This window comes from Arachis hypogaea, chromosome 19, assembly GCF_003086295.3.
Source record: "Arachis hypogaea cultivar Tifrunner chromosome 19, arahy.Tifrunner.gnm2.J5K5, whole genome shotgun sequence".
Taxonomy (NCBI): Eukaryota; Viridiplantae; Streptophyta; class Magnoliopsida; order Fabales; family Fabaceae; genus Arachis; species Arachis hypogaea.
Window position 1 is genome coordinate 4507956 of NC_092054.1, and position 12460 is coordinate 4520415.

The 12460-nt window shown below is 29.9% G+C and overlaps 2 protein-coding genes across 2 annotated transcripts; one reads left to right on the forward strand and one right to left on the reverse strand.

Moving 5' to 3' along the window:
• Positions 1–5725: 5725 nt before the first annotated feature.
• On the reverse strand, positions 5726–11454 carry LOC112777385 (protein NRT1/ PTR FAMILY 1.2). Its single transcript, XM_025821739.3, has 5 exons — positions 11169–11454; positions 10860–11077; positions 9618–10165; positions 8625–9505; positions 5726–8402 (listed from the first exon to the last, which is right to left on the reverse strand). Exons 1-5 carry the CDS (start codon positions 11275–11277, stop codon positions 8293–8295), a joined length of 1866 nt encoding a protein of 621 aa, XP_025677524.1. The 5' UTR covers positions 11278–11454; the 3' UTR covers positions 5726–8292.
• On the forward strand, positions 5872–10486 carry LOC112777383 (pentatricopeptide repeat-containing protein At1g18485-like). The gene has a single exon (XM_025821738.3). The coding sequence runs from the start codon at positions 5872–5874 to the stop codon at positions 8263–8265; it is 2394 nt and encodes a 797-aa protein (XP_025677523.1). The 3' UTR covers positions 8266–10486.
• Positions 11455–12460: the final 1006 nt, after the last annotated feature.

Consider the following 12460-nt stretch of genomic DNA (forward strand, 5'->3'; position numbering starts at 1 on the left):
TCAATTTGATGTAAAAGAATTGTTTTTTTTTATCTTATTAATTTGATGTAAAAAAAATATTTTTTTATCTAATATGTGTTCTTATTTTTGTTTATATGTCTTTATCTATAGAATGAGGAAATTTTATAAATATTTTGTTAACTTTTTAGATTGCTTTGCAATAATATATATTTAATTTTTTAGATTATTGATTACAGTACATAAATATTTTTTCTAAAATAAAATAAAATTATTAATTTTGTCTATCACAGTATCATTTATCTTACATATTGGACCGTACTAATGTATAATAAACTATACAAATGTATAATGGGAATAAGAAAAATTTGGTATCCAATTTTTTCTTCCTATTTTATCTCTGTTTATTTGTTTGTTAAACAATGAATTTAATATAATAAATTGTTACTACGTCCTCCATATTTTTTATTCTTTTTTTATCAAATAAAGAATTTACCCACAATAAAGTATCAAACTGATTCAACCCACGACATATTTTAAAACTGAAAAAAACTGACGCTACTCAATTTAAAAACTAACTCCCTTTCAATAAGAAACTGTTCCACCATCAGTCATACTTAACCCTTAATTAAATTAAATTACTCTTTCACTTTAAAAAAATGCTGACGGAATTGCTAATAAATAAAAAAAATGGACGAGAATGAATATAAATATTTTCACATTCTTCACTGTCTTCATATTTTATGGTTTAATTCTATGTTAATTTAGTTTCTACTTTTCTGTATTTTTCTTCAATACCCTCGCCTCCATCATCTTCCATTGCCTTCAGTTGCAAATTTTGGACGATTTTACAGCGGTTATTGCTTTCACGAGCATAACATCCACTTATATTTTTTTTGTTCTCTTTAATTTACTTATCTAATCTATATTTTCAATAATTCCTCTGTCTTTTTAATTTATTCTAAATTTTTTACATATAAAAATAGTACTATGTCTCCTTTTTTTAATCAATTTAATGTAAAAAGAAACAATTTTTTTTATCTTATCAATTTGATATGTATTTTTATTTTTTGATATATCTTTACCTATTAACGAATGAATGAAGAAAAGTCCCATAAATATTTGGTTAATTTATTTTTTTTAATTGCTTTGTAATATTTTTTATTTTCTAAAATATTGATTATGTAAAGTATTATTTATATTTGATATTTGAGTACATAAATATTTACTTTAAAACTAAATTAAATTATTAATTTTATCTACTATAATATTATTTATTTTGAATATTGGCCAATTTATTTGAGTGGCATATATATAAGACGCGAGTATTGAATTTGATATTTAATTATATAGAGTACTTGATTTAACATTTATTAATTTCTAAATTATATTGTAAAAAAATAATTAATTTAATATTATTTATTTGTCACATGGTTAACATATAAAAGATACAAAAAAAATCTACACCTACCAATAGTAGAATAAAAAATTCTCACGCAAATATTTTATTAATTTCTTTTTTTTATTTGTAATCTATTTTATATTGGATAATATTTTTTTATTGATTATTAGTTTGACATATAATACAATAAATGTAGTAATATAAGAACTTTGTTAATTAATTTTTCAAATAATATGGCGATCTAATATAAAAAATTTATTAATTAATTTTGTTAATTTCTTTTTTATTTTTAATCTATTTTATATTAAATAATATTATTTTGGTAATTTAAATTTTAAATAATGAAATAGTGAATTTTGTAAATAATGTTTCTAAATATTATTATCATTATTTTTTGAACTATATTTTTTTTGATAATATATATACCTCTTTATTATGTGCTTTCATAATTTAATATTTTAAAAAAAAATTTGTAGTAATTTTAATTTTAATAAAATATAATATAAATAAGGTCACGTTAATATTAAAATAAAAATATTTATCTAATAAATTTAAAAAATAAATAATATATTAACAAAAAATAAAATTAATTTCTTAAAAATAATAAAAAAAAGCGGCTGAACAGGCACGTTAGTGCCTGTTGAGCCGCTAGTTATACATAATACAAGAATCACACTATTTATAGAAATATTTTAAATTAATCTCATAAATATTTTATCTATTAGCTATTAGTTATTACTAATTTAATTTCTAACTGCTAACAACTTTATCTAACAATATTTTAATGTGATAGTGCATCAATTAAATTCATCACAATTATTATACATTGATGAAGTGCTAAAATTAAAATAAGTTATCCTAGTATTGGAGCACGTTCATTCCTTTCATGTGAGTTGTGAATTGTGACCACTAATGAATTCAATCATTTTGATTTATTTTTGTGGTATATATTCTTCATCAATCATTCAAAAGATATAGATTTGCAGCTTCTAAGCTTAGCGGATATTTTCTTGCCATCTTCATTTGTAAATGTTTTGTGTGTTAAGCTGTTAAGAAGAAATTTTTCGTGGGAAAAAAAAAAAAACTTTTGAAGTCTGTAACGTACTCAAATATATTGAGAAAATTAAAATATTTTATTTTTATTTATTTAACTAATATTCTAATTCAATTATATTATTATTATTATTATGTGAAAACACTCTACTGACCTGGGAAAAATAAATTATCTTTTTGTGGGGGTCATGAATTAAATTGGGCAGCTGTAATATTGATAGGTGCGTCTATAATTAGAAGTCCACTTTGTATGTACAATTGACCTACCCTTTACAATGTTCACATTTAATAGTGTCACCAATCTTTAATTACAAAATAGAATATGAATAAAAGATCAACTATATGGTTAGCCAACTTCGGAAAAGGCATCAATCAGAGAGAAAATAATAATAAAAAAATGCCTCATGGTTCACGACACAAGATTGTTTATTGTCTATGATCCTTCATCATAGGCCAATTTCAAAGGTTTATTTGTTTGCTATGCAAATCCCTTACACCGCTTTCACATTATGTTCACACTTCACACTGCCTATTTAATTATTTTGTTGATTTACAAAACATATAATTTATTTTATACAACTAATAATTTAAATGAGGGAAGAGTAGAGAGATTCATACTAGTAAATATCTTTGTTCAATCTCAATGTGTAATGAGATTTACGTCTAATTTTCATCACAATAATAACGAAATTTTACTATATCAAATTTAAAATTATAATTATCAATGTCAAAATTAATACAAAGATAAATTCAACTAAATCAGTTCTACTCTAAGACAAATGAAGTAATAATTTCGTGATTCACAAACTAACACCAAGACCAAATCAAATTACTAAGACCAAACAAAATCAAAGACAAATTGAATCTAAAACTAATAAGTTATCTTTTCTTCTTAGTTAATGACTTTTCATTGATAAACTTTTTCTAATAATTTCTCAATAAATTATCCGGCTTTTTTTTAGTACTAAGAAAACTCAAAATTAAATATCAAATACAAACCAAAATGAAAAAAAAAAGACATTCAATAGTGTAGTATTTAATTTCTGAATGTTCTCCTTAATGCTCATCAAACTTTGTTCTTCTTCTTATAGCAAAAACGATTCTTTTGCTAACCGTTGCAGCTGATCAATTCCACATTTAAGACATGATTATTTTCTTCCTATAAGCAGCAACTTTCCTTTTCTTATTTTTTTCATGTTTCCTTATATATATCCAAATATAATCAAATTATTGCATTGATAATTCATTATTAGCTCATAATTGTTATGATTATTGTTTTTTTTTTCTATTCTTAGCAGCAATAATCTTTTTACTCTTGATGATTAATTCTTTCTAAATCTAACCAATTCAGCATTCATACTAAGGTTAATCCTAAAATTTTATGGCACAAACAATCAATCCATAAATTAGAATCAATTTTTAATCAAATAATTAAATAATTATCATCACAATAAATAATATATTTTTTTAAATTTAACAAAATAAATTAAATTATATATTTATATACAAATACACAAATATATTAATATGTTAATTTTAATAGCTGATTTTGATATACAAATAGTATTTTTGATATTTATTAGGTGGACTTTTTAAATAGAAAACATAATTTTCTATGTATACTATTATACATGCATGCACATGTGCACTGTGTGGAGATTATATATATATATTCGAAGAGAGCTTAAGCATGATAACCAGTTAACCACAGCTATCTTAGTACCGAAATTCAGTGTGTGGTTGAACTAAAGAGATTCATCTTCGTTTTGATATATATAAGAAAGTTCTAAAATTTCGAATGAGTTCTTTTATAAAAATTAGTTATTGCTATTACCTAAAGAATTTAATTTGATGTATTAGAGAAAAGGACAAATAGGTCCTGACTTTTTTATATGCACATATTTAAATTTTTGAGGATTTAAAAATATATTTAAGTTGTTGACCTTTTTAAAATCTAGACATATTGATTATACATGAGAGTATTTTTAAAATTGAACAAATGAGACTCAAGGATCGATATACCCAGATTTTGAAGAGGTGAGGGACTTAAATATATTTTTAAACCCTCAGGGACTTAAATGTTTGCAAACCAAAAAGTCAGGCATCTATTTGTCCTTTTCTTGATGTATAATATGTTAAAATAATTTTATATATATATTTAATTAAATAATATTATATAAATAAAAGTTTTTTAAAAAATAAATATAGTTAAACCATTATATAAATATTTTATATATTAAAATTAAATTCTTTTGTAAAAGGTTAACCACCAAAAACGTCTTCAAATTATTTAAACACTGACAAAAATACACCCGAATTTTACTACCGACAAAAACGCATTTAAATAATTTAAAAATAATACCCAACAGTAAATATATATTTTTAAAAAATGCCTTAGAGGTTAAATTTTGATGTGATTTTTTACAATCATAATTAAAAAAAGAGATATTATTATTCTTATAATTGGATGATTTTTGTCTAAGTATATATTTTTTGTGATTTTTTAAAAGTATTATTAGTTGTTAATAAAAAAATTAATAAAAAAATTACAAAAAAATATATACTCAACGAAAAATCACCAAATTTTAAGGATAATAATATCTCATTTTTTAATCATGTTTATAAAAAATTGCATCGAAATTCAATGTCTAATGTATTTTTTGATAAATATATATTTAATGTTAGATAATCTTGCAAAAAAAAAACTAACATTAAATATGTATTTCTCAAAAAATACATTAGACATTGAATTTTGATGCAATTTCTTGCAACCATGATTAGAGAAATAAAATATTACTATTCTTTAAATTTGATAATTTTTTGTTAAGTATATATTATTTTGTGATTTTTAAAAGTATTATTAGTTATTAACAAAAAAAATTATAAAAAAATATATACTTAACGAAAAATCACCCATTTTTATGTATAATAATATCTTACTTTTATAATCATGCTTACAAAAAATTGCATCAAAATTCAATTTCTAAGATATTTTTTGAAAATATATATTTATTGTTGGGTATTGTTGTTATGTTTTTAAATTATTTGAAGGCATTCTGCATTTTTGTCGATAGTAAAATTCGAGTGTATTTTTGTCAGCATTTAAATAATTTAGGAGTATTTTTTGTGGTTAATCCTTTGTAAAATATATAAAACAAAATATAAAAATCATTAATACTTACAAAATATAATTTTTTTGGACATATTTTTTTTTTGGTGACTGGACATATTATTTTATTTCGGTCAAGAATGATTTCCTTTTTAACATAACAAAGTTATAAAGTTAAAATTTCAACTTGACTCTTTTCTATTTTCTTCGGCACCAGTGTATTGTGTAAGTTTCAATTATCAAAAATCAAGAATCAAGATGGAATCCCAAGACAGTTATTAACTTATTATAGAGATTCACTAGAAACCTATAACAGAATCTATTTGGTGGTTTGGTGAGAGAAGGATCCATGATATTCCATTCCCTTCTTCTCAACAAACCCTTTTCTTCAACCATTCACACTCACACCCACTCAAACCTTCTGAAACTCTGCAATCTTTCCAATACTCTTTTCCAAACTAAGCAAGTTCACGCCTTTGCCCTCATCCATGGCTTCCTCCCTCACAGCATCTCCCTCTGCGCCTCCCTCATACTCCAATACGCCACCTTTGGTAACCTCACTGCTTCCCTCCTTCTCTTCCAGCGAACCTCTCTGCACTCCCGCAGCGCCTTCCTCTGGAACACTCTCATTCGCGCAAACTCCATTGCTCGAGTGTTTGACGGGTTTCACACTTACAACCGAATGGTTCGTGCTGGAGTTAAGCCTGATGATCACACCTTTCCATTTGTCCTAAAGTGTTGTTCTGATTTCGAGCGGGTTGAGAAAGGTAAAGAGGTTCATGGGGTTGTCTTTAAGCTTGGTTTTGATAGGGATGTCTTTGTTGGGAATACCCTTTTGATGTTTTATGGTAATTGTGGGTTTTTCGCTGATGCCATGAAGGTGTTTGATGAAATGCCTGAGAGGGATAAGGTGTCTTGGAACACTGTTATTGGGTTGTGTTCTCTGAATGGGTTCTATTATAAGGCGCTCTGGTTTCTCAGAGAGATGGTTGCGGAGGCGTCGGGGTTTAAACCGGATTTAGTTACCGTTGTTAGTGTGTTGCCTATTTGTGCGGAGACTGAGGACGAGGTGATGGCAAGACTAGTGCATTGTTATGCTTTGAAGGTTGGTTTGGTGGGTTGTCATGTGAAGATTGGGAATGCTTTGGTTGATGCTTATGGGAAATGTGGGAACGAGAAAGCTTCCAAGCGGGTTTTTGATGAAATGGACGACAGAAATGTGGTTTCTTGGAATGCTGTCATGACAAGTTTTTCTTTTAGAGGTCTCTACAAAGATGCTTTTCATGTATTTAGGTTGATGATTGAAGCAGGAATGTTACCAAACTCTGTGACGGTTTCTAGCATGCTGCCTGTGTTAACAGAATTAGGACTTCTCAGGTTGGGAAGGGAAGTCCATGGGTTGTGTTTAAGATTTGGTATTGAGTCTGATATTTTTATTGCTAACTCATTGATAGATATGTATGCAAAATCAGGATATTCTGGTGTAGCATCGGCCGTATTCAACAAAATGATAGATAGAAACACTGTATCTTGGAATGCCATGGTTGCAAATTTTGCTCAAAACAGGCTTGAATTTGCAGCCATAGAGTTAGTGAGGCGAATGCAAGCAAATGGAGAAACCCCAAACACTGTCACCTTCACAAATGTTCTTCCAGCCTGTGGAAGATTACGTTTCCTGCATGTTGGAAAAGAGATTCATGCCAAAATTATTCGGATGGGATGGTTTTCTGATTTGTTTGTCTCTAATGCTCTTACAGACATGTACTCAAAATGCGGACACTTACACCTTGCTCGAAATGTCTTTAATATTTCTATCAAGGATGAAGTTTCATACAATATGCTGATTATGGGCTATTCCCAAACAAGTGACTGCTTAGAGTCCCTGAATTTGTTCTCAGAAATGATACTCTCTGGCATGGTGCCTGATATTGTTTCATTCATGGGTGCCATATCTGCTTGTGCGAATCTGGCTTCCATAAAGCAAGGGAAAGAGATCCATGGTCTGCTGGTGAGACAGCATTTTCACACACATCTTTTTGTGGCAAATTCACTCTTGGATTTGTATACCAAATGTGGACGAATAGATCTTGCTAGCAAGGTATTTGACTCTATCGAATACAAGGATACAGTCTCTTGGAATACTATGATTTTAGGGTATGGTATGCTGGGTGAGCTTGACACTGCAATCAACCTCTTTGAGGCAATGAAGGAAGATGGTGTGGATTATGATTCAGTGTCCTTTATCGCAGTTTTGTCAGCTTGCAGTCATGGGGGTTTAATTGAGAAGGGGAGGAAGTACTTTATAATGATGCAGGATCTTAATATTGAACCAACACAAATGCACTATGCATGTATGGTTGATCTCCTTGGAAGAGCTGGGCTAATGGAAGAAGCTGCAGACCTTATTAGAGGCCTTTCCATCGAAGCAGATGCTAATATTTGGGGTGCAATGCTCGGCGCATGCCGGATACATGGAAATGTAGAATTGGGGTGCTGGGCTGCTGAGCATCTTTTTGAGTTGAAGCCTCAGCACTGTGGCTACTATATTCTGCTTTCAAATATGTATGCAGAAGCTGAAAGATGGGACGAGGCAAACAAAGTTAGGGAATTGATGAAGTCAAGGGGAGCTAAAAAAAATCCTGGTTGCAGTTGGGTTCAAATTGGAGATCAAGTGCATGCATTTCTAGTTGGTGAGAAAATAGAGAGCTTGGATAATGGCTTCTTGCTATCAGAATGTTGTTAAAAGTAAATCTTGTTATGAAAGAGGAGCCTAGGAAACCTCTTGCTGTATTATTCCGTCAACAATCATATTATTATTAGGACCAACTCTTGTGTTGTGTTGAAGAAGGTTCCAAGACTGAGAAGAAGGTTCTGGAATTTCTGCCACCAAAGGATTAAAAGGAATTGAGGAAGATCCAAGCACATATGGAGCACAGAGCATAAGGGATCAAAGAAGATGACTACTATTAAGAACCTAGTTAAAAAAAATCTAGTAAAACTACAGAAATTACCAGAACAATTAAACCTTGATAATCAACACAAGTGATCATTTTTGTTGCAAGTTGTAACCATAATGGAAATTGGATACCTTGTTATACATACCAGGATTTCTAAATTCAATTAATGGAAGATCTTCATCATTTGAACCATTTCCTCTAGTTTCTTTAGATTCTTGATCAGCTGTAGGTCCGTAAAGCCAGCTACAAACAAGGTAATACACTATGTTAATGGCACTCAGCATCACAAGAACCCAATAGTACTTGTCATAGCGACCCTTGTTGATATTATCCGAAATCCAACCTTCCCTTCCACCCCTAGAAGTAACCTTCTCCACAATTCTGAATACCAAAGAAGATAACACGTATCCTGCAGCCATGCCAAGTCCGAAAAGGGACGAAGCGATGCTTGACATACTCTTGGGGAATTCAGTGTAATAGAACTCATTTTGGCCTATTACATTGAATGCTTCAGCTATGCCACCCAAGCAGAGTTGAGGAAAAAGCCACATTGCAGACATATTCAACACTGCATTAGGATTATTCATATATCCTTCCCTGATAGCTCTATTTCGCCGTAAAGTCTCAACAATTGCACTGGTTACCAAGTGAAGAAAAGAGAAAAACAATCCTAGTCCCATTCTATTCTTGGCACTGATCCTAACTTGTTTGCCTCTAAGCTTTGTTGCTAGAGGAATAACAATGCGATCATATAGAGCTATCCACAAGAATATTGTAAATATCATTATCACACTCAAAGAACCTGCTGGAACTTGGAAGTTTTGAGTGATATATCTGTTCAGTGATTTAGCTTGCAGCAATCCAAATGAGCCTCCAATGTTAAGCGACATCATGATCCCGGTCGACCACAGGGGAATAACTTTGATGATGGCTTTTAGTTCTTCTACTTCATCTATTGTCGAGGCTGATCCATCTGAGGCTAAATCTTTTTCAGGGTCTTTGATGAAGCAAGCTTTATTCAGAAACCTTCAAAACAAAGACATGCCAGAAGAGTTTTACTATTATTTCATACATGGAATGAGCTAAAGAAAACAACAATGATAATGTGAGAATTTGATTTGATTTGATTTGATTCAACCTTAGTTTATCAGTTGGAACAAGAAGATCAGAGTCCTTCTTTTGAAGGTACATTCCGGTCGAGTTCCTGGCTGGTAATCTAAGCTTCCTGTTCTTATAGGCAGCTACGGTTACTCGTGCAAAGCCAGTGAGCAAGCTGCCATGTGTTTTGTGCTTAATGTAAAGAGGAGAAGCAAGGAAGAAGAAGAAAGTGGACAAGAACATGAGTGCTGCAGGAACACCAAAACCCAGTTTCCATCCAAGATGATCTTGGATATATACTATTCCGGTGAAGGCAATTATGACTGAAATAGCTGATGAAGCATAATACCAGCTGAAGTATATTTCTAAGGCCCTTTGGTTATTGGGGTTATCTTTGCTATTCACTTGGTCTGCTCCAAATGCTAGGGAGCATTGAAGGCCACCATTTCCAAATGCCATGAGAGCAAGGGAAGAGATTAGTATTGCCATTTGCATAGTTGTTGCTGATTTGCATGTTTCAGTTGCAGGATCACAAGGAGGAGGCCGTGCCGCGGGGATCATGGCTGTTAGCCACAAAAGTGCCATTCCCTGAAACCAAAGGGGACAAGAAAAAGAAAAAGTTGAATCCCAATTGGACTAGTTATTCCTTTGCCTAATTTGAATGTAACAATGTAAATGATCTCTTCAAAAACCAGGCTTAGAAAGTGAAAATTTTATTTAAATTGTTTATTTTGTCATCATAATGAATTGTTTCATTGTAAACATTATATATAATAGGACACAATAGTATCGTTTAATTCATGTAACCGACTCCACCTAGTGGGATAAAGTTTTGTTGTTATCGTTGTAATGAATTGTTTCATGAAAGAATGCTTCAAGGTAGCTTATTCACCCCTATATGTATTACAATTTGAAGATCACATAGTTGTGAAATTCATAATTGATATTTGTAACTTCATAATTCAGCTAATGCATAATTGCAATGTAAATTCATCATATCAAAAGAAAACAAAATTGTGATGTAAATTCCTTTTGAAGATATGCACTGCACCTTGATACTATAAGCAGAAAGTAAAATCAATAACTAGAGTCAAACAACTACATCATTGATATGCAATAGACTAATAGAACAACCCACACAGTTTTAATTTCTAAACTAAACTGACACTAATGAAATTGAATACAATCCTATAACATCATCTACTAATTCAATCCAAATAACAGAGTTAAACTCTTGACAGAATTGAATTCAATTCTATTACAACTGAAAATGAAGTCTTACCAGAAAAGTGATGATAGAACCGAAACCAACAGCAAGGAAGCGACCCAGATAAGAATCAGCAATGAAAGCACCAATGAGAGGGGTGAAATTGGTGGTAGCAACTGATAATAACAGAATCATGTTGGCTTTTGCTAAATGGAGATTGTAGCTTCCCATCAAATACAACACCATGTTTGGCAATAACCCCAAAGTTGCTACCCTTGCAAGTGCTTCATTTGCTGCCAACAAGGTTATATATACAGAATTAAATAACTTTGATAATTATATATATAACCCATTATATCAAAACTAAGTGTGAATTAACCAAACCTATGATGAAGGGCATGGTGGCAATTCCACCTTTACCCCTTATGAGTTGGGGATGGGAACCCATCTTCCCTTGAGCTGAAGAACAAAGCTCCACTTCCTCTTTCACCATTGATGAGTTAATTTAAAGCAAGAGACACTTACTCACAAATTTAAAGGAGGAAAGAAAACTCAAAGATTTAAAGTGTTAAGGTTAAGGTTGAGATCTTCTGGAGCATACATAGAAAAATCATGAACTGTGTGTGTGTCTCCCTTCAAAGTTCAAACATTAATATTATTGTTAAATCCTAGGAGGTCTGTTGAATTTTTTATTATTTATTTTTTTGAGGTGTGATTAGCGAGTTTATGCACCTGTACTAATATTTCTTATTTCACATGTGAATATCATACTGTAAAAATTCAGGTGCACTCGACTTTACGTCAAGTTGATAACTGAGAGCTCGACTTTACGTCAAGTTGATAGCTGAGAGCGGTTAAATGATTTGACTGATTTGACTAAATTTTCATCTAACGGCTCTTAACCATCAATTTCATGTGAAATTGACTGCAAATAAGTTTTCACCATATCATATATCAATTTTTTTTTTTCAATTATTGCTTGCTAGCATTGAAACACCATTCACTTATAAGTCAATGGACATATACTTAGCTTTGACAATTATATGTTCTATTTCTAGCATTTTACCATTATATTAAATCTTTTCATAATTTTCAATTATAGTCTTTCTTATAGTATCTTTGCTTTTTATATATTTTTTAGATATTTTCCATTAGAAATTTAAAAAAAATGTAAATGAAAAAATAATTACAATGATATGGTTGAGAACACACTACAATTTATAGAGTGGAGATTGATATCTAGATAGAGATAATGTATGTGAAGATTATGCAATATAATTTGCATGGAAAAAAAGAGAGTGTTGGATATACAATTTGCATGAGCAAAAATATCCAAACGCCATGAATTTAAAAGAAAGTTAAATATAAATATTGTAATAGACTATTGTACTTCTCAAATTTTTAAGTTACTATTAGTAATGATTTGTGATACGGATGATCATAAATATACAAATATTTTTTGTAATTAAGTTTAATTAAGTTGGTACAAGTTTAATAAAAAAAAATATACGTATTTATCATGGAATTTTTGTTTGCACTTTTGAGCAAAAAAATTTTGTTATAAATATAAAATACATAAATTTTTACACACAATATAAAAAATTTTGTATATAGCATATAAATTTAAGTGGATTATAGGGTACAGAGCAAAAGTCATACAAATTTAAAGATATGCT